The sequence below is a fragment of the Danio rerio genome, chromosome 20, assembly GCF_052040795.2.
Source record: "Danio rerio strain M-AB ecotype USA chromosome 20, GRCz13ab, whole genome shotgun sequence".
Taxonomy (NCBI): Eukaryota; Metazoa; Chordata; class Actinopteri; order Cypriniformes; family Danionidae; genus Danio; species Danio rerio.
Genome location: NC_141040.1, coordinates 16,303,911 through 16,325,996, shown reverse-complemented (window position 1 = coordinate 16,325,996; position 22,086 = coordinate 16,303,911). Strand labels below are relative to the sequence as shown.

Genomic DNA, 22,086 nt, shown 5'->3' with positions numbered 1-22,086 from the left:
CAGGAATTGTAAAACATTACTGTGAAATTTATACCACTTTACCAATCACACATTTTTGTGAGAACTATTTATTGAGAACTTGGTGGTTCTGTGTGGAGCTGGGTTTGTGGGCTGATCTGATGAAGAAGGTAAAATAGAGGGCAGAGAGGGGGCCTCAGGGTGTGTGACTGGGACAGTTGAACAACTGGTTTTGTAGCTGATCTTCTCAGATTAAAAGTTTATGGAGTCAACCTCAAGCCTCATGGAATTCCATAGCAGTTCTTAGTAAGCCTGGGCCCAATAAACAATATCATATCTAATTGCTATAAAATTTATGTCAATAGCAATGATAAGCTCTGGACTTTTTAAATCCATATTGATCTAAGCCAATCACACAGCAGAATTCTGCAACAATGGGAATCTAACAGTGTATTGAGATTAGAGATGTATCAATTTTTCGGCCACCATTCCGAAACCCTCTAATTTTTGAGCAAGTTGCTTTCTTCGGGGTTAATTATTGCAATATCCTTACTGCAACAGAGAAATACTTTAGACTTTAATACTGCAGGAAGATCTCATTGCATATAACATGTCATTGCATGTCACGTTCAGCCTTATAATCTTAAAATGTAGGCAAAATAACCTGTTTTACGCTAAAGAATCATTCAAATCCAAGCTGTAAAGCGACGTTATTGGACAAATTAATGTTATTAGTATAAGATACAACTGTTAGATAATCTGGGAGGGTAAAAAAATATAAATATTAAAAAAATCACCTTTAATCACCTTTGTCTAAATGAAGTGTTAAGTAATGCACATTACTAATCATACATTTTTGATAGCCTATATTTATGCTAGTTTTGATAGCCTATAATTATAGTAGGAATTTACTAAATGTCTAGTGAAACTGGATATTTTACTTAACAGTCTAATGATTTTTGGCATTAAATAAAAATCCACAATTATTTTAAGGTTTTACACAATTGACAAAATTAAAAGTTTTTTTTGCTACAAATAATAATTAATAAATATGCTGCAAAAAGGATTAAGTATATATATATATATATATATATATATATATATATATATATATATATATACATATGGTGCGACGATGCGGGCCCCCTGATCACGCCACTATATCTGTTCCTTTATTCAGAACTGTTGAATTACTTTGCAGTATTTAAGCAATTATAGGTAACTCTTATTAAATGACCTAAAATGTTAAGTAATCCTTTACTTTTTCAGCAGAAAAAAGTAATATAATTACAGCAACAAGTTACAAGTAGTAACTAATTACATCCAACACTGTTAATATGTAGCCAACATGAATGCATTTTGACTGCTTCTGAGCTATGTTAGTTTTTATGCTATGCATTATTTTATATAGGATTAAAATGTAGATATTTACTATTTTTACCAAAGTAATACACAGATTTTCAATGCACTGTAGGAAAGACTATTCAGCATTAGCCTACTTACCATAGTGAATGGCGGCAGGGTCTCCTCCCCTTCTCCATTTGAGGGTGTGGTCTCCAGCAGTGGAAGTGTGTTGTGTAGCTGAAGGGCTCGAGTAGACTGACGGACATCTACTGCCGCTGCACACTGAGGTAAAGTGCGCCACAAACTTATTTTTTTTACTGTATTATCACTTATCGTCTGAAACGGGTGTATTTATATAACGTGACTTCTCTAACGTTTACGGTTTGTAGATGTTATTTTATCCCTGCCTCACTGAATAGAGGGTTCGTGCTTAAGTTTGTTGTTTTCATCGCTTTTGCAATTCAGTTTGCAAATCAACACTGCGTAACGTTAGACATGATTCAACAGCGATGAATAAACCGACATTGACTGCGTAATGTTTTTTTTGCTGCTTTTTGTACTTTTTAACGGCAATGATTATCTGTATTGTTGACCATTATTTCATAGGCTTTCACAAAAAGCCTCAGTTGTGACCATGGACAACAAAACCAGTCATCGGTGTCGATTAGTAGATTTGTTTACACATCACATGAAAGCTGAAAAAATAAGCTTTTAATTGATGTTAGGATTGGACAAATTAATGTTATTTGTATAAAATACAACTGTTAGATAATCTGGGAGGGTAAAATAAAAATCTAAATATTGACTAAATCACCTTTAATCACATTTGTTTAAATGAAGTGTTAAGTAATGCACATTACTAATCATACATTTTTGAAAGCCTATATTTATGCTAGTTTTGATAGCCTATAATTATAGTAGAAATTTACAAAATGTCTAGTGAAACTGGATATTTTACTTTACAGTCTAATGATTTTTGACATTAAAGAAAAATCCACAGCTTAAGGTTTTACACAATTGACAAAATTAAAAGATTTTTTACTACAATTGATAATTAATAAATATGCTGCATAAAGGATTAAGTGTATACAGTATATTTAATTTATTAAAAATAAATAAAAGTTTGGATCAACAAAAAAAAAATTTATTAAGAGTGACAATGACAAGAATAACTTGCTTTGCAAGAACTCATAGTAAACAAATGCTATCTGCATTCTTTAAAAATGCTGATAAACATTTTCTCATGAATTATATTACTGGATTCTTATTTCTCCCTCCACTTCCTTACCAATGCCTTTCCCACAATCTTTCTCATTTCATCAGGATGCTTCACCAATTTTTACCAAGATGCTGGGTTATATGCACATAGTGTTTTTCAGCCAATGATGAACTTCCAGTGAAAGGATTATGTGACTATTTTAAAGTTCATAAGGCTCCTTTTACAACATTAATGTTTTAATGTAATTCAAATATAATCAGTCATAGATTTAAGCATCCATTTGGTTGTTAAAGCGTAAAAAGAGACGAAAAACCAACGCCGGCGCTGTCATCAGGCTAATGTAAAACTCCATTGAAAAGACTGGGGTAAAATGAATTTCCATATTTTAAAAACATGATACAGAAAATAGAATTTATTTGCAGTGCTGCTTGTTTTTGTTTTTTTATATCCACTTTATATTGTATCTCAGCCAAGCAGTGAAGATCACGGTTTTTAAATAAATCAGATCTTAAACTTTGTGATTTTGTATTGGATGACAATTCATATGAACTCCTGGGGCTGACTGACTGAAATTAAAAGTGTGTGCATATATCCCATTCCAAAATAATCTACATAATGCACATTTTCAGACCCGTAGCCAGGGGTGTTCAACTGGTTCGAAAGGCCGACGCCCCACTGACAAAGTCCAGAATTTGGCCCCTATATCAGCTAATTTTTTCCATTTTTAATAGTATATCATCATAAATTGTTAGACTTCTTCGATCAGTTATTTTCACACTGACAGACTAAATTTTTAATTATTCAAGTGGACAAATTCTGAATTAAGGAAATGAGCTGGCCGCCTATAGGCTATGGCTTTTAATTTAAATCAGGTATTAAACCGTTTCATGATAGTTTTTTTGTTTTGTTTTTAATGATGAATAATATAAATTTGAATTAAAAAAGCGTTTTTTCTTATTTATTCAAACCTTTTAAAAATTATATACAAATTTCATAACATTATTAAAAGTTATTAATAATTGATAGTATAAATGCACATTTATAAACAAATTGTTTGTGGTAAAATATTATGGTTTAACAAAATTGTAGGAGCAAGAAGGTTGCTGGTTCAAGTCCCAGCTGGGCCAGTTAGCATTTCTTTGTGGAGTTTGCATGTTCTTCCCGTGTTGGCGTGGGTTTACTCCAGGTGCTCTGGTTTCCCCCACAGTTTAAAGCCATGTGCTATAGGTGAATTGGGTAAGCAAAATTGGCCGTAGTGTACGAGTGTGTATGGGTGTTTCCCATCCACTGTGTAAAATATGCTGGATAAGTTGGCGGTTTGTTCTGCTGTGCATATGTTTGTTCTGCCAGATAAATAAAGGGACTAAGCCAGGGGTGTCCAAACTCTATCCTGGAGAGCCGGTGACCTGCAGATTTTGGCTCCAACTTGCTTCAACACGCCTGCCAGGATGTTTCTAGAAAGCTTAGTAAGAGCTTGATTAGCTAGCTCAGGTGTGTCTGATTGGGGTTGGAACAAAATGTTGCAGGACACCAGCCCTCCAGGACCGAGCTTGGACATGCCTGGACTAAGCTGAAGGAAAATGAATGAATGGATGAAAATTGTAGGAAATTTAGCTTTCATCAAAAAGTATGATGATCACCATCCGACAATCTAATCCAGCACAAATTAGTGCTTAAAAAGTGACCAAAATGCAGTACTTATAATTGAATAGAAAAAGAGGTTAATAACTGAAAAAAATGTCCACTTATTGAGGAAAAAGAACATTCCCTTTCAATATGCTGGCTACGGGCCTAATGTATATATAATAAGTTTATCACCTTTATTAATCCCACCATGGATCCTTCGCAAAGCCACTCTCAAAAACCGCCATCCACTAATCGTGGCTTAGCAACTGTAGCTACGCGCAGTGGCTCTGTCAAGCTTTCAAGCGAATACATATGGAATGTGCAAATCTGATACCCGGTCTCCTTAAAGTTTGAACGGGATGGTGGAATTTTTTCCCTTTTCAAAACCTAAACCCCTAGAGGAGAAATGACAGCGTGGATCAAGCTGTGTAAGGGGCGCTAAAGAAGCGGAGCTAAGTTGGTTTTGTTTTGATATTCCTGACACATTCAGTGATATACAGGCGGCAATAACTCACAGACCTCTTACCCTAAACAGATCTAAACTGTGTTTCCTACAAAAACACAAAGCAAGTTATGTTTCACAGTTGTCTTACTCCTTTTTTTCGCTCGATATTATGATTAATGCTCCTTTTAAGCCTTCGCCATAACGTTAGTAACGTAGTCATACTAATAGCGAATAGATCATAATGACATGAGTTATTAATCCGGAAAATCTGAGAATCTGTTGCTAACTTTACTGAACTTAATATTTCCATCTATTTCAACTACGAATATTTGAAATTACAAATCAACAGAACAAAACCGAGATATGATCACAAACTGAGCATCTGCGATCAATATACTTTACCCCCAGCTGTTTTTCGGTCATTTATAAAGAGCACACAAACATACTGTGAGTAATAGGTAACTTACTGTACATTGTTATGGGTCAATGATGCTAATATTCGGCACTAATCCATCAGTTTCCCTTTCTGGCTGTTCTTTCTATGAATGAACTATGTAAAAGCACTGTCATGCGTGTTTTCTCACGGGTTAGTAAGGTTATATTTCATTGCACACCAATGAATTAATCAGGCTTTTTGGCTAAAAATAGAGAAGTCACGGTTTAATTTATTATTATTAGATTATTTTTAAATGTCACCTCTCCTGCTGAGCAAGAACTAAGCTGTTGAATGGTTAGCGTATGAGGCGGCTAGGCTAAGCTAGCTTCAATTTTGATTGATTTATTCTCTAATCGGTTGCCTATTATGTGGTGAATATACCCCTGTAAGGCATACTACTTGTCTGGCTTTCTCGTATATCTCACCTGTTCACCAAAAATGACATTATATCCCTTGCTGGCAATGACTGAAACCGGCGCACACACATTGAAAAAGCTGTGCCAGGCACATAAAGCTTGACAGGCGTAGCAACAGTAACTAAGGAGGGCGAGGCTTAGTGAAGGGTCCATGGGATTAGGGTAGTGGCATTTCATGATACAACAAACTCATAAAGAGACAAATCACTTGCAAACAATATTAAAAAACACAATTCAGCATGCTTCATAATGGCTTCATAAATAGTAAAAAAAAACATAGCAAAGACCCATTTATTTAAAAGGTACATTTAAGAGTTGCTTAAATGTAGTGTTGTTAAGCCTTATTGCCTTTGAAACAAAGGTAAATTTATATCTGTTGGAAGAGCATTTGATGTTTCTTAACCTTCTTCCAGAGGGCAACAAAACAAACAAAAAAAATGCTTTAGAGGATGGGAGCACACATTGCTACATCTCTTAGCACACTTTGAGTTTTCCTTAATACTTTCTTTTCATGTAACCCTGTTAGACTCCTCAGAGGTAAACCAATAATCTTTGGGCAAGTCTTGACTAAGTTTTGATGTTTATAGGTTCTTCGTATGCTTCTGTTGAAGAAGTGAAATATTACTATTGAATAGAATACATTCTTTAAATTGCAATTTCATTTATTCATTCATTCATTCATTTTCTCTTCGGCTTAGTCCCTTTATTAATCCGGGGTTGCCACAGCGGAATGAACCGCCAACTTATCTAGCACAATTTTATGCAGCGGATGCCCTTCCAGCCGCAACCCATATCTGGAAAACATCCACACACTCATTCACACTCATAAACTACGGACAATTTAACCTACCCAATACACCTGTACAGCATGTCTTTGGACTGTGGGGGAAACCTACACGAACGCAGGGAAAGCATGCAAACTCCACACAGAAATGCCAACTGACGGAGTCCAACCAGCGACCTTTTTGCTGTGAGGCGACAGCACTGCCACTGTCCCCCTTTATATATACTGTATATATACTGTATATATATATATATATATATATATATATATATATATATATATATATATATATATATATATATATATATATATATATATACTGTGTGTGTATATATATATTCTTTACAATTGAATTTCAGTTCTTCTCACCTGAACGTGCCTGAAGTCTGACGGTTGTGGATCATCATGGCTAAACGTGTTGCTATTATTGGAGGAGGAACCTCTGGACTGGCCTGCATCAAATGCTGTCTGGATGAAGGGCTGGAGCCTGTGTGTTTTGAGACCAGTGATGATATCGGAGGACTTTGGAGGTTTAAGGTGAGCTTTTCCACATAAGCCCACTGAAGTTGTGAATTTAAAGAAAAGAAGAGGGCTCAGCACTGAACCCTGAGGTACACCTCATTACAGAAAATTATGGAGGCAGATGGGTCTCAAAGATAATACATTTACAAAATAGAAATCATACATCCAAAACACATTTTACATTTACAAAATCCGATTCGTAGGTTCAAAACATGATTCAAAAATACACATCCAAATTTTGCAAATATAAAAAACTATTTTAAAAAAGTGCTAATTCAATTCATAAACTCAAAATAGGATTTAAAATACACAAATCCAATTCGTAAGTTCAAGACACGATTCATGAATACATTAATCTAATTAATTTGGTGAAAATATTTTAATATGAAAAATGTATTATATTATTTACTTGTAAATTTGTGAATTGTGTTTACAGATGTACAAATTGGGTTTTGTAAATGTGAATTGTGCTCTGCATGTATGAATTTCATTTTGTAAATGTATTAATTTTTAAACTGATCTGGTTTTATAAAAAGTCAATTGTCAAGAGAGAACCTGATCCAATGTTTTTATGCTGTATTTCCATCTAAGGAAAATCCAGATGCTGACCGAGCCAGCATTTACCACTCACTGATTATTAACACTTCGAAGGAGATGATGTGCTATAGTGATTACCCAATCCCTGCTCACTTCCCTAATTACATGCACAACTCCCTCATCATGGAATACTTCCGCATGTACGCTGAAAACTTCCAACTTAAACGGCACATCCGTTTCCAGGTCAGAACTGAAAGTTATTATGGCACTAAAAAGCATGAAGTTATGAATGCATCTCAAAATTAGCTAAGGATAATGGCAGATTTACAGGTCATGCTTTGTGCTCCTCAGACCAGAGTCCTTCATGTCACACCAAGGCCAGACTTCCCTCACTCTGGACAGTGGGATGTAGAGACCGAGTCTAAGGATGGTCTAAGAGAGAAGCAGGTGTTTGATGCTGTGATGGTCTGCACTGGTCACCACTGTCACCCCCACCTTCCTCTAAAAGACTTTCCAGGTGCAGTGACAAATAAGGCAAACAGATTGTGTGCAAAGTACAACAACTTTAAGTCAATAAAACATTCTGGGTGTACAAGAGTCACTAGGCCTTGTTGTCAGACCTTATATATTGCATTTACATACATCAATATCCTGTCCTTTACATCAGAGGTTCTCAAATTTCATATCACCGCGGACTGGTCAACGATTGACAATTGTACCAGGGGTGGGAGGGTGTGGCGGTGTTATATAGGTTGTAGGTTGCTAGGTGTCCATCAACCGTTTTCTCAGAAGATAAGACAAGCTGTCATTCTGATACAAGTTTTATTTATGAAGAAAATTACAAAGCATTGCAGTGTTTGGGTGTTCTGTGTTTGTCTGGGATAATTAGTCTTACCAAAATGTGTATTTTCCATACAAGCTGCTGAAGCTGATCGGTCAATTTTTGTCCCGTGACTTGCGGGATTCTTTTAACTGGGCGCATCATGCAGCTTGTGCATGCAAGGCGCACACTTCCATTGGAAACAACCAACTTGTATGCACTCTATAAAATGTCGCGATATGTGAACGGCTCCCCTAAAAGGCCACCGTCATTTGAGATCCCCAGCAGTTAATATTCTTGCACAGCCATGGTGTATTCACCTGATTTGTTGACAAATTGCGGATCCATTCCTTGGCAGTTTGTAAGTCCTTCACTGGGCCTTCTTGTTAGAAAAGAAATGTTACAAAGACGTCTGTTTCTTATTCATTTAGCTTCTTGTGGGTTAAATTTGGTTGCTCAAGTGAACAAGATGTAACCAAGAGAATACGGTCATTTTTCAAAATAAAAGACTTTTTTTTTTTAAAAAAAGATTCGGATATTAGAAGACTCGGATAATAAATAAAACGAAAATAATTAATGATTTTTTATGCGACCCGGAACCAATTGAACCAGTGGTTGAGGACCACTGCTTTCCATAGTAATGCTTACTTGTTCATATCCTCCCTTTAGGAATAGACACATTTAAGGGGAGATTCTTCCACAGTCGTGACTACAAAAACCCTGAAGACTGGCGAGGGAAGAGGGTAGTTGTGATTGGCATTGGAAACTCTGGAGGAGATATTGCTGTGGAGTTGAGCAGGATGGCCCAACAGGTGAAATGCCAAAACAACATAAAATAATTATAGCTTTTCAGTCATTATAATCTTATTAAGGAATTTGTGTACCTAATTGCCTTCCCTTTTTTCATTTCAGGTTTATCTGAGCACACGAAAGGGATCTTGGATATTGAATCGTGTGGGTAACAATGGCATTCCATCAGATATGTTGTTTAATAGGAGATTACAAAATTGGTTCCTTAAAATGTTGCCTGTTGGATTTGTCAACAACATGGGAGAGAGTCGGCTTAATAAACGCTTTGACCACAAGCTCTATGGGCTGCAGCCTGAGCACAGGTACTGTGAATACTAAAGAACAACATTTACATCCCATTGGTTAGTCTCAGTATTTGTACTTTTTCATGATGTTATCTTTTTTATGTTTTATTATCTGCCCTATTCAACATGTATTATATTACGTCTGTTGCTAATTTATCAGGTTTTTCAGCCAACATCCCATGGTCAATGATGATTTGCCAAACCGGATCCTCTCTGGTACCGTCTCAGTCAAGCCCAATGTGCAGGAGTTTCGTGGATCTAGTGTGGTGTTTGAAGATGGCACTGTTGAAGATAACATTGATCTGGTGGTTTTTGCCACAGGCTACACTTTCTCATTCCCCTTCCTTTCCTCACATGTGATCCCTGTTTCAAACAACAAGGTATCCCTGTACAAATTTGTATATCCTCCAGGATTGGAGCGCTCAACTTTAGCAGTGATTGGTCTGATCCAGCCTCTTGGAGCCATTATGCCCATCTCTGAGATGCAAGCGCGCTGGGCCACACGTGTTTTTAAAGGTATCAAACATGATGTTGATACACAGAAAAATACAGAAAGTTTTTAATACGTTATATGATATATTTCAAGCATATTTAAAATCCTCTACTTGATTTCTGGTTCATAAAAAGCCACTGCTTTAGAAAAATCAGGCCATACCAACTAAGGGAATGCTGAACCAAGAGCCAGCAATAAAATCCTTTGTGCTAGGTTCACACCAAATGCAGAATTAAGTATTCACATGAGTAAGGTTCAAACAAAATCAATGCAACACATGGAATTCAGCTCAATCACGTCACAAGTAAAGGCCAATCATGTTGGCCAATCAGAAAGGAGCATTGGTGTACACACTGACCAATCGGCAACCTCCCGCTTTCCCTCAGGAAGCCAATACGGAAGTAACTAAAACTGCAATTCATCCAAAATTCCGCTAGTCCTGGCCGCTCCTGGCTCCAAAATAGAGCAAATTTCAATTGAGCCCACTGTTAGAATGGCCAACTTTACAGCAGAAAAAAAGGTGTTTACAGTCTGGTACAAAGAAAGATTTTGGTTAATACAGCTAATATTACCCTTCAAGACAACTGTGAGGGGGATTAATTTTTTTTATAACTCATCTGTTTCCTTTATATTAAGTTATATTAAGTTTGCATAATTAAGGGAGTGGCCACTTGAGTGACAGCTAGGTCTCGTTGGTCGCCGTCACGTCACCTCAGCTGAATCCTGCAGATTAGCCACTGAACTCGGCATATTTATCATATTTCTGTGTTGTTTTATGTGGCTTTACACAGTCAACTGCCTTTTGGACTTGTTCCCTACAATTATTAGATAGCATGGCATGCTGAGTGCACTTAATTGTGCTCACAATCCATTCACATGGCCTCCGTTTCCCATGTGAGTAAAAATATATACTTATATACCATCTCTATACATGTATTTGTTTTATTTAAGATCATTTATCGTTTATATTTATATTTAGAGCTGTAATGCACTTCAGAATCTGTCAGATTGATTAGCTGTAGGCTCTAGAACAGTCATCTGAAGCGTTGTCATACAGTGTATGCTGGATTTCATCAATAGTCTTACATTAACTAACACAGACTATATCTGAAGTGTTTGGAAGTAATTTGCGTTTTCCTCCTGTTGAAAAATGTCATAAGAACAATGTTTAGTGGCTCAATGTATTACAGCAGTGTTTTTAAAAGTCTAAACACTTTATTGATATAGTATACAACCAAGCACATGTGGTCAGAATACAAACGAGTCACAGGTGATAAAGTATTAAGCTTTCTTCCAAAGTAAAGTGTGTCTGAATCAGGTCCAAGCAAACTGTCAGCAGGTGTCTGTAGCTCCGCTCACTCTCTGCCTCTTTGACCTTGTTTGGTATCCCGCCGTGGGTGTGATGACGCGTGAACAAAATGGCGATGGTTGGCCGCGCCTCCTTGTGGCTTCTTTTGCGCTCTTTAGAAACCAATGGGTGACGCCACGGATACTACGTCCATATATTTTACAGTCTATGACACTGACTGACATCATAAGAACCCAGATTTTCATGGTCACATGACCACCCTGTTACCTGAGTTTCTGAAAATCACTTGGGCCAAAGTTTTCCAAAAGTTTTGGAATCAGTCACCTGATACAGGACAGTAAACCTTTTGGCACCCACCAGTTTAGACACCAATGATTTGATTTATTTTCCTAAAAATCACATCAATATTTCCCTGACTACCTAAGGACAACAATGCTTAAAACATTAGGACGTTATCTTATTTTAAAATATTACACACTGATTATTCAGATTGATTTTGAAGTAATACAACATGTCAAAGCATTAACTGTATGCAACTCTTATGTTCACCCAGGACTGTGCAAACTGCCTTCAATGAATGCAATGATGAACGACATTAAATCTAAAGAGGAAGCAATGGCTCGAAGGTTCTCTGCACTTCACCTCACATTACTACAAAACACATCACTTTCACAGTTTTGAAAGATAAAATGCAATATCAGCATGATTAATGACTCTTGATTGTGCTCTCATGCAGGTATGTGGTCAGCCAGAGGCACACCATCCAGGTGGACTACATCCCCTACATGGATGAGTTGGCTAAACAAGTGGGTGTCCGTCCTTCTATCCCGAGGTTGCTGCTGACAGACCCAAGACTGGCTTTCAAAGTCATCTTTGGGCCCTGCACCCCATACCAGTTTCGCTTGCATGGACCAGGCCAGTGGGAAGGTGCACGTCAGGCCATCCTGACTCAGTGGGATCGAGTTATGAAGCCTCTGAAAACACGCTGCAGAGAAGAACCACAGTCACAGAGCTTCTTACATTCACTCATATTCTCAGTGTCTGTTGCAGGGGTCCTGTCTGCTCTGTACTACGGCAGAGCCAGTCTGCAAACATTCTTGGAAAATCCTTCAGCTTTACTGGACAAGATCAGGGGGTTTGTACCATTGCCCACACAGTGATCATGTTATATTAGTCAGAAACATACTTAACTTCATATGTAATCTAACATTAGTTTAATTGTCCTTATTCAGATTGATTTTAAAGTCAAACGAATGTCAGCATCATGAAAATGTCAGAATTGAAACAGAACTTTTATACAATGCTGGGTTCTTCTATTTATTAGAAGCAAGTGCCTTAAATTTGGAACAGCTTGTGTATAAAGAACATTTAATTTGATTTGAAATAACGATTTTGTGTGTTTGAATAGACTATAATTGTTGGTGTAATTGTATATTTGTGCCATTTTATTCACTAGCATGCACTACTACTACTAGCAGTCTTTGTTGTGTCAATTTAAATAATATTTGTCTGTTAAGTAATATATGTCTGTGAAGCAAATTAAATAGTTTCAAATAAGATCTATAAAATTTTTTTTTTAAATGTCAATTTAAGTGCACTTTAATGATACCTACTTTTATGATAATGCACAAGTGTACTTTTGAAAAGTGCATTTTTGATTTAATAATAATGTTATATTAAGATTTGATGTTCAGCAGCCACATCGCCCAAGAATTAGGGAAGCAAGCAGCCATTTTCTGCAACACCTAGGGAGCAACTAGAGTTAGGTACCTAGCTCAGTGGCACTTAAGTCAGAGTGGAAGAGAGTGCTAATTAATTACTTACCCCGCCCACAGCATTCTTGTCTGTACAGGAAATCGAACCTGCAACCTTTAAGCTAGAATTTCAACTCTCTTCCCATCAGGCTACAAGCAAAATCCCACCATGAAGCTGGAGTCGGAGCAAATGCCAGAGGCTTTCCATTGTTCGCTAGGCCAAGCTCGTTGCATCACTTGAAGTGCATGACCCTGTACCTTCACTTGACATTAAAAAGGCATTATTGTGTAGTATAATGGCATTATTTACACCCCTTTACAGTTATGTCACTGAGGGTGAGCTGTGTCAGGTTCCCAAATATACATTTGGTTGTGTGGTAAACAACTGTTTTGAGAGCCTACAAATTCCAGTATTCTGATTTCAAACCAAATCTAGCCACAACAAAGTTCTTTTTAGTTCAAAACAGCTTACCATAGTGAACTTTTTAGGGAAGTTCCTTTATTTCAAAACACTTTTGAGCTACCATTTTTTCTACAATGATTACACAATTGGTGGATGTGTCATGAAGCTCCATCTTTTTTGACGTACTTTGTATTCTTACAGTTTATAGTCAGACAGAAGAAAAACATCCAGCACATCAACACAAAATTAGCAACATGAATACATTGGAGGGTCGAGAAGCAGAACTGGTACAGATGTATTCGCACCTGTACTATCACAGCAGACGAGAAACGCAACTGCGTCGTGCCACCTCTGATAAAGCTCCAAACATTGTTCAGTGTCTGTCCACCACAGTAGTCTGTCTATGAAACAGTTATTCTCAGCTGCTGTTGTTGTGTTTAGCAGTAGGCTACTCAAGCAGGAGGACACAGTTAGAACATAAAACTTTGTTTGAAGTATACCAGGGCCTTAATTCTATCTTGTTTCTTGTTTCATTTGTCCAGATCCAAATCTCTATCATGAATGGTCCAACCCAGCCTCCTCTATTTTTGGGTATTCTGCTGCCTCATCTCTGCCTTATTCCTTAATCCCCTCAGGTTCTTTTCCTGTGGCTTCATTGTGTTGTTCAGACTTGCCATGGGCTTTCCAAGCATCGGCTCTGCCTCAGTCATTGGATTCCTCAGCTTTGCCTTGATCCTCTGATTCCATGAATCCACACCCATAGGTTCCCCCAGACCTTATTGACCTTTTGTCATCTATTATCATTCTTAGGGATACCTTGGGTCTCAGCCTGAGGCTATGTCCATAGATAACACCTACTAACATCCCCATGGCAGAGGCAGTGCCAGCCACAATGGAGCCCAAACTCACTGACCTGTGCATTCTTTACTTATGTTTTAAGCCATGCTCACACTAGGAGATTTCAGCTACAAATTTGTTATCTGAGACAAACTTGAGAATTCCTAAAAGATTCCTGAAACCTTAGGAAAAAATCTGTAATCTTTGATCATTAGTTTGATATGTTAACAGACAGCCGCTTAGCGCCCTTTGAGATCAGATTTTTCTTTCGATAAAGTTATGGCAGTTTCAGGAGACAATTCAAATGACAGCGGGAAAATGTCACAACAGTTTTTTTTTAATCTTCCTAGTTATATTATTTAGACACACTGTGTGCAAAATTGCTGCTACAAATTGTTTACGTTTTATGTAAGGAATCATTTCAGAATGCAGGATAGTAAAAGTGTGACGGGTGGATGACGTCAAACTCCGAAGGCTTTTTCTTTCGTGTTTGGCAAATCTTCATTGCTGTTAAAAACTTTATGACAACTGAGATCTTGCAGTGTGTCATGAGAGCCATGTTCGTGCAGTCTGACATGCAACATTGGTTCAGGATTATACAAAATCACACAGTGTGAGCCGGCCCTTACCCATAAAGCCATTACCCTGCTGGTTTGGTTCAACATATTGCATTGCTCTGCTGGGATTGTATACCTGTAAGCACTTTTTAATTCTGTCCAGTTCCCTGTCCCAGACCCACTGGTTCTCCTCTGCTTGATAGGTCTCTTGGTACCATTCTCTTGCCTTGCTCTTACTCCTCTCTGGATTTACTTCTTTTCTTGCTCATCATCCTCTGACATATCGGCTACTCTGATCACTCCTTGGTCCACCATTCTTCCCATGGCCACAATCTGGTCTACAGAACTAACGTGGTCATTAGAGTTGTCGTATGAGTTTAAATCTTGATGCTTCTTTAAACCAGGCACAATGTGCCTTGGAATATTGATCCCCCTGCTCCGGTGTAATCTGTCATCCATCTGTAGGTTTTGGCTTCACCAGGGTCCTTTGTCTTTCCAGGCAATCCTTGGTTTTGGGCTCCACCTCTGTTTCTGCTCCAATTAGTCGTCTAAACTACAGATTCTTATGTCCTTAGAAAATATTTTTAAATGTACTAATAAAAATTACATTTAAGTTTAATTATATTATTTTTGTTGGTACTTAATGTGATTTTTCCATCTGTATTTTTTGCATGTGATTATCAAGACTGTGACCATGAGATGTAGTGCAAAGGCAAACACATAAAATTAAATGTCAGCATTTTCTAAATGAACATTGACCAGTCAAATTGACAGGAACCTCCGCCCCTTTTACAACCCTACAAGGGGAGTGGTGAGTGTTAATATTTCTCTGAAGTGACCATTATACATTAATTTCTTCACCCACAGCTTCACAGTTGGTAAGATACAATGCAACATACTTTGCATTTACACTAATGTGACTAAAGTTTGCTAAACTATATATTACTTAATTGTTGCTTAATTTTAAAATGATGTGTTATTTCATCTAAATGTTTTATGCTGCAGATAATTGTGTGTACTAAGCATCAGTACTTTATTATGTCAACTGTAATATACATTCCCACATGTGTTGACCTAGGGATGACGCAGCAGTCTTTCAAAAGGACTGTGCAGTAACGGAGCCATATGGCTACAACCATTAGTGGCGCATATGTAGTGTATACATTACCTAAAGGATTACATAAGAAAAATAGACCTTAACCTTTCGTAGGGTATCGTCAGAAAGAACTGCATATTTGTTTTGAATGTGTGCTTAAAATTGTATTTTAAAAATACTGTACCTAAAAATATATAAAAAATAAGAAAATAAAAAACAAAAGAGAATCTTTTTCTAATTTAAAATTTGTTTTAGGTAGGTATTTTTGCTGTGATTCGGTTTATTTTAATTGCAACATCAATAGAATTGTAATTAAAATCTATTTTTTTGATCATTAAAAAAATGTTTCTGGTTGCACATAAATTGGCCTCCACTTGCCTTGGTTGCACCACAAGTAACAATGGCCATATAAAACGTTATCATATATAACAATTAACTTTGCTTTAATGGTATGCTATAAACTCCTTTCTATAAAAAAAAAAAAAAAAACTTACTCCCAGGGATGTTTATATCGAAGTTGACATTTAGCCAAACGCTGTTGGTGTTTAGTAACATCTAATTTTTATGGAGATGGGTCTTTAGCCCAACGCTCAACCGCCAACCTGGAGGACCAAGACATACATTATAGACAATTTTGCTTACCCAAGAGGAAAGCTAAATTGTAGGGGAAAGAGAAACACCCAGAGGAAAACCCATACGAACACAGAGAGGCAAACTCCACACAGAAATGCCAACTTACCCAGCCGGTTCTCGAACCAGCGACCTTACTGCCTGTGAGGTGACATCGCTCTGCCACCCATAAAAACAACAATAATAATTATATATTTCATTATTAATTACTGTCTCCAGCACATACCTAAAATCTAACGGTTGTGGATCATCATGGCTAAACGTGTTGCTATTATTGGAGGAGGAACCTCTGGACTGGCCTGCATCAAATGCTGTCTGGATGAAGGGCTGGAGCCTGTGTGTTTTGAGACCAGTGATGATATCGGAGGACTTTGGAGGTTTAAGGTAAGATTTTCCACATGACTGAGCCTATTAAACTTGTGCATATAATAAAATGATGAGGGCTCATCATTAAACCCTGAGGCACACCTCATTACACAAAACAACAGTCAAGAGATAACCTGATTCAGTATCCATTTTGCCTTTCCATCTAAGGAAAATCCAGATCCAGACCAAGCCAGCATTTACCACTCACTGATTATTAACACTTCGAAGGAGATGATGTGCTACAGTGATTACCCAATCCCTGCTCACTTCCCAAACTACATGCACAACTCCCTCATCATGGAATACTTCCGCATGTACGCTGAAAACTTCCAACTTAAACGGCACATCCGTTTCCAGGTTCTGACAATTATTATTGCTTGTTAAAAGGGGGAAACTTATTAATATAAATAAAATATATATATATATATATATATATATATATATATATATATATATATATATATATATATATATATATATATATATCATAGCTAAGGATGTTTTTGACTGGCAGAGGTTTAAAAAGTCATGTTTTGTGCTTCTCAGACCAGAGTCCTTCATGTCACACCAAGGCCAGACTTCCCTCACTCTGGACAGTGGGATGTAGAGACCGAGTCTAAGGATGGTCTAAGAGAGAAGCAGGTGTTTGATGCTGTGATGGTCTGCACTGGTCACCACTGTCACCCCCACCTTCCTCTAAAAGACTTTCCAGGTGCAGTGACAAATAAGGCAAACAGATTGTGTGCAAAGTACAACAACGTTAAGTCAATAAAACTCAAAAGCAGACACCCATAGTAAACTAAAGGCCTCACAACAATAGAAAATGATTGATACCATAAGTCTAGATAATGGCCAGATCTGACAGAACTTACTTATCCATATAATGAATGTTGGAATTGCTAACAGGGCCCATGAGTCATAGATGAAATAGTCATATGTGTATATATATCTCTTTCATTACAGTGGAATCTTGTACCAATTTTCTTTTTAGGAATAGACACATTTAAGGGGAAATTCTTTCACAGCCGTGACTACAAAAACCCTGAAGACTGGCGTGGGAAGAGGGCAGTTGTGATTGGCATTGGAAACTCTGGAGGAGATATTGCTGTGGAGTTGAGCAGAATGGCCAAACAGGTGAAATGCTTGACTTACATGAATTATTATAAGTTGGAGATGAAGGTCTGAAATGAAGTACTCAATTAAAAATACAGATACTGTGAGGGCAGGCGGAGCAGAAGATGGGATCACCACGATAGGGCAAGTAGGGAAGATCACTTGTCTGTGGATGAAGACCACTCTGACCAGACTCTGAAGTCACGGAGAGAAGTGTGCTCTGGAGTGGAGTCACAATAACAAGCTCTGGAGCAGGAGTCACCAAGCTACCTTCCTGGAGATTTCAGTTGTAACCCTGACCAAACACACCTGTCTGTAATTATCAAGTGCTGCTACCGGTTCTAATTTATTAGTTCAGGTGTGTTTAACCAGGGTTGGAGCTGAATTTTGCTGGCGGGTAACTTTCTAGGACAGGGGAGTCCAAACTCGGTCCTGGAGGGCCAATATCCTGCAGATTTTAGCTCCAACTTGCTTCAGTATGTCTGCCAGGATGTTTCTAGAAAGCCTAGTAAGAGCTTGATTAGCCAGCCAAGGCATGTCTGATTGGGGTTGGAACTAAATTTTGCAGAACACCAGCCCCCCTGGATCGAGTTTGGACAACCCGGTTGGTGACCCCTGCTCTGGACGGTCAAAAGCAGTAGAGCACTGTGCCATCCACAAACACAGGAAGGTAATCCACATAATGGGCAGAGCAGCAGAGAGAAACCCACTAAGTATACAGCAGGGTTGTCAAACTCTGCAGAGTTTAGTTCCAATCCTGCTTTAAAACAATTACCTGTAGGTTTCAGACAAGCCTGAAGAACTCCATTGGTTTAAACAGGCATGCTTGACTGCGGTTAAATCAGTGGTCTCAAACTCAATTCCTGGTGGGCCACAGCTCTGCACAGTTTAGTTCCAACCACCTCTAATTCACACTTGCTTTATAGTCTCTAGTAGTCTTGAACACCTTGATTAGTTGGATCAGATGTGTTTGATTAGGGTTGGAGCAAAACTGTGCAGAGCTGCGGCCCTCCAGGAATTGAGTTTGAGACATATGGGTTAAAGTTAAACTGTGCAGAGCTGTGGTCCTACAGGAACTGAGTTTGACACTTGTGGTCTATGGAACTAGAGTGCCAAGGCTCAGTGGCACTTGAGTGTAAAGACTCTGCAACATTTCTAAGTGAGGACTCATGTGTGCCAAAACGTTAAGCAACATAGTGAACTCTTATAACTATAATTGCATGGAAAGAAAAGAGTGTTCAATTTTAGGTGTATGTGGCTTCAATTTCAGGTTTATCTGAGCACACGAAAGGGATCCTGGATCCTCAATCGTGTGGGAGACAGCGGCGTTCCTTTCGATATGATGTTTAATAACAGAGCAGTAATGTGGTTTCTTGACTCGTTGCCTGTTAAATATCGTAACAAACTGGGAGAGAGTCATCTGAATAAACGCTTTGACCACAAGCTCTATGGACTGCAGCCTGAGCACAGGTACTGTAAATACTGAAGAACTACATTCAGATCATGCTGGTTACAGTTAAAAACAGCATACTGTCTTATATTGCTGTCTTCAACATTGTGGTGAATATTGCTGTTTTTTAATCTGGCAGAATTTTCAGCCAACATCCCATGGTCAATGATGATTTGCCAAACCGGATCCTCTCTGGTACCGTCTCAGTCAAGCCCAATGTGCAGGAGTTTTGTGGATCTAGTGTGGTGTTTGAGGATGGCACTGTTGAAGATAACATTGATCTGGTGGTGTTTGCCACAGGCTACACTTTCTCATTCCCCTTCCTTTCCTCGCATGTGATCCCTGTTTCAAACAACAAGGTATCCCTGTACAAATTTGTATATCCTCCAGGACTAGAGCGCTCAACTTTAGCAGTGATTGGTCTGATCCAGCCTCTGGGAGCCATTATGCCCATCTCTGAGATGCAAGCGCGCTGGGCCACACGTGTTTTTAAAGGTATACAAGGTGTTCTTTTATCATGAAATAAAATACACTTTCAGTTTTAAAGAAAAATATCTTTATATATTACGTATAAATACATAAATTTGTCATGTGTTATGCTCACTAGGACTGTGTAAACTGCCTTCAAAGAATGCTATGATGAAGGACATTAAAGCCAAAGAGCAAGCAATGACTCAAAGGTCCTTCACATTTCATATCACATGATTATATAACAACATTAACACAGTTTCTGGGGTTAAACTGTAATTTTACTGTATCCTATTGACTCTTGATCTTGCTTTCATGCAGGTACGTGGCAGCCCAGAGGCACACCATCCAGGTGGACTACATCCCCTACATGGATGAGTTGGCTAAACAAGTGGGTGTCCGTCCTTCTATCCCGAGGTTGCTGCTGACAGACCCAAGACTGGCTTTCAAAATCATCTTTGGGCCCTGCACCCCATACCAGTTTCGCTTGCATGGACCAGGCCAGTGGGAAGGTGCACGTCAGGCCATCCTGACTCAGTGGGATCGAGTGGTGGAGCCTCTGAAAACACGCTGTACAAAAGAACCACAGTCACAGAGCTTCTCACATTCACTCATATTTTCAGTGTCTATTGCAGGGCTCCTGTCTGCTCTGTATTACGGCAGAGCCAGTCTGCAAACATTCTTAGAAAACCCTTCAGCTTTACTGGACAAGATCAGGGGGTTTGTACCATTGCCAATGCCCACACAGTGATTATGTATGAGTAAGAAACATACTTTATGTGAAATTAACATCTCATCCTTCTATTCTGATTAACTTTACCAGTGTGTGTATAGAGCAGGGGAAAAAGAATGTGGTAAATTCTGTGAATTTGTTATTGTAATACTGATACTTTGATTTATCAGCTTAAACTTTGGAAAAGCAAATCATGCATAATCTACATTTCACTAAATCTGATTTCAAACAAAGTTTTGTGTGTCAGCCTAATTATATTAATTGATGTGTGGTTTTAACAAACCGACGTTCACTGTAAAAAAATATGGCATTAGGTTAAATTATACTTGTACGACTTCTAGCTATTATTGTAAATTGAAAATATAACAAATAACATTTGAATAAATATATTTGTTGCAATTCTTGGTGTATATTGAATGCATAAATGTACTTTTGTGGTAAAATACATGATGTTAGCAGTTGAGCATACTAAATTTTATCTAAATAGTATAAAAAATCATTAATATTATTATGAAGGAATATCTTTAAGTTTTGTTGTTGTATTGAAAAAGAATAATAAATAACACAAATAAAAAAAACTGTAAATCTTTGTTTTAATTTTACTGGATCATCATTCACAGTCTAAAATTAACTATGAAGTGCTCTCTTGGGTGACGTAGTGGCGCAGTAGGTATTGCTGTCGCCTCACAGCAAGAAGGTCGCTGGTTCGAGCCTCAGCGTTTTTGTGTGGAGTTTGCAAGTTCTCCCTGCGTTCGCGTGGGTTTCCTCCACAGTCCAAAGACATGCGGTACAGGTGAATTGGGTATGCTAAATTGTCCGTAATGTGTGTGAATGAGTGTGGATGGATGTTTCCCAGCGATGGGTTGCGGCTGGAAAGGCATCCACTGCATGAAAACGTGCTGGATATGTTGGCGGTTTATTCCACTGTGGCGACCCCAGATTAATAAAGGGACTAAGCCGACAAGAAAATGAATGAATGAAGGAAGTGCTGTCTTTTAAATTTTAGTGTAGTAAACCTATAGAAAAATAATTTTATTAACAGAGCTGTGAAAGATGCTCATTGTTTAATATAATAATAATAATAAAAGGTATGATGTAATTTCAGTTGTGTTCAATTGCAAGTAAAACATTGCTATTATAGTAGTACTATAATACTAGTTAGAACGGTTATTTTAGTAAACACATACTAAAATTGTTGGTCAAAAACATTTTTGTTGACTGAAATAAAATTCAAATTAAACTAAAAGAAACACCAGTCACTGAACTAACTAAAAATACAACTTCACAGAAATAAATAATAGTTTTCTAAATTCAGAAGCACAGTCGGGTGGAAAATCTGTGGCTGTTTAGAGAAGTGCCTGTAGAGCTCTTACAGCCAAACACATCAGTCAAGTGTATTATTTAAAATCTATATAAAAAAGTTATATTTTTTTAATTTCTTAAAAAATGGCAATGCTTAACATATGGGCATGTTCAACATATAGAGTATGATCTTTAATATTAATATGTTTGTCTGAATTCTTTAGTTGTTACTTTTATTTGTTTTGGATTCAGTGTTTTTGCACACAAGTAAATTTATTAAAACCTCATTATTTCATTTTTTAAATTAATTTATTAAATTAATTAATTACTCTTGAAATATTGCAATTTATTTCTTAAAATAGTTGAGCAAGTAC

General features: G+C 37.6%; 2 protein-coding genes across 2 annotated transcripts; both read left to right on the top strand.

Annotated features, from left to right (window-relative positions):
• Nucleotides 1–1,550: 1,550 nt before the first annotated feature.
• fmo5 (flavin containing dimethylaniline monoxygenase 5) lies at nucleotides 1,551–15,895 on the top strand. Its single transcript, NM_198910.2, has 9 exons — nucleotides 1,551–1,589; nucleotides 6,588–6,765; nucleotides 7,342–7,530; nucleotides 7,639–7,804; nucleotides 8,777–8,919; nucleotides 9,020–9,219; nucleotides 9,362–9,717; nucleotides 11,557–11,629; nucleotides 11,740–15,895. The coding sequence occupies exons 2-9, from the start codon at nucleotides 6,634–6,636 to the stop codon at nucleotides 12,161–12,163; spliced, it is 1,683 nt and encodes a 560-aa protein (NP_944592.2). The 5' UTR covers nucleotides 1,551–1,589; nucleotides 6,588–6,633; the 3' UTR covers nucleotides 12,164–15,895.
• Nucleotides 15,407–20,983, top strand: si:dkey-239i20.2. Its single transcript, NM_001044829.3, has 9 exons — nucleotides 15,407–15,432; nucleotides 16,500–16,664; nucleotides 16,815–17,003; nucleotides 17,193–17,358; nucleotides 17,638–17,780; nucleotides 19,030–19,229; nucleotides 19,349–19,704; nucleotides 19,817–19,889; nucleotides 19,999–20,983. Exons 2-9 carry the CDS (start codon nucleotides 16,533–16,535, stop codon nucleotides 20,426–20,428), a joined length of 1,689 nt encoding a protein of 562 aa, NP_001038294.2. The 5' UTR covers nucleotides 15,407–15,432; nucleotides 16,500–16,532; the 3' UTR covers nucleotides 20,429–20,983.
• Nucleotides 20,984–22,086: the final 1,103 nt, after the last annotated feature.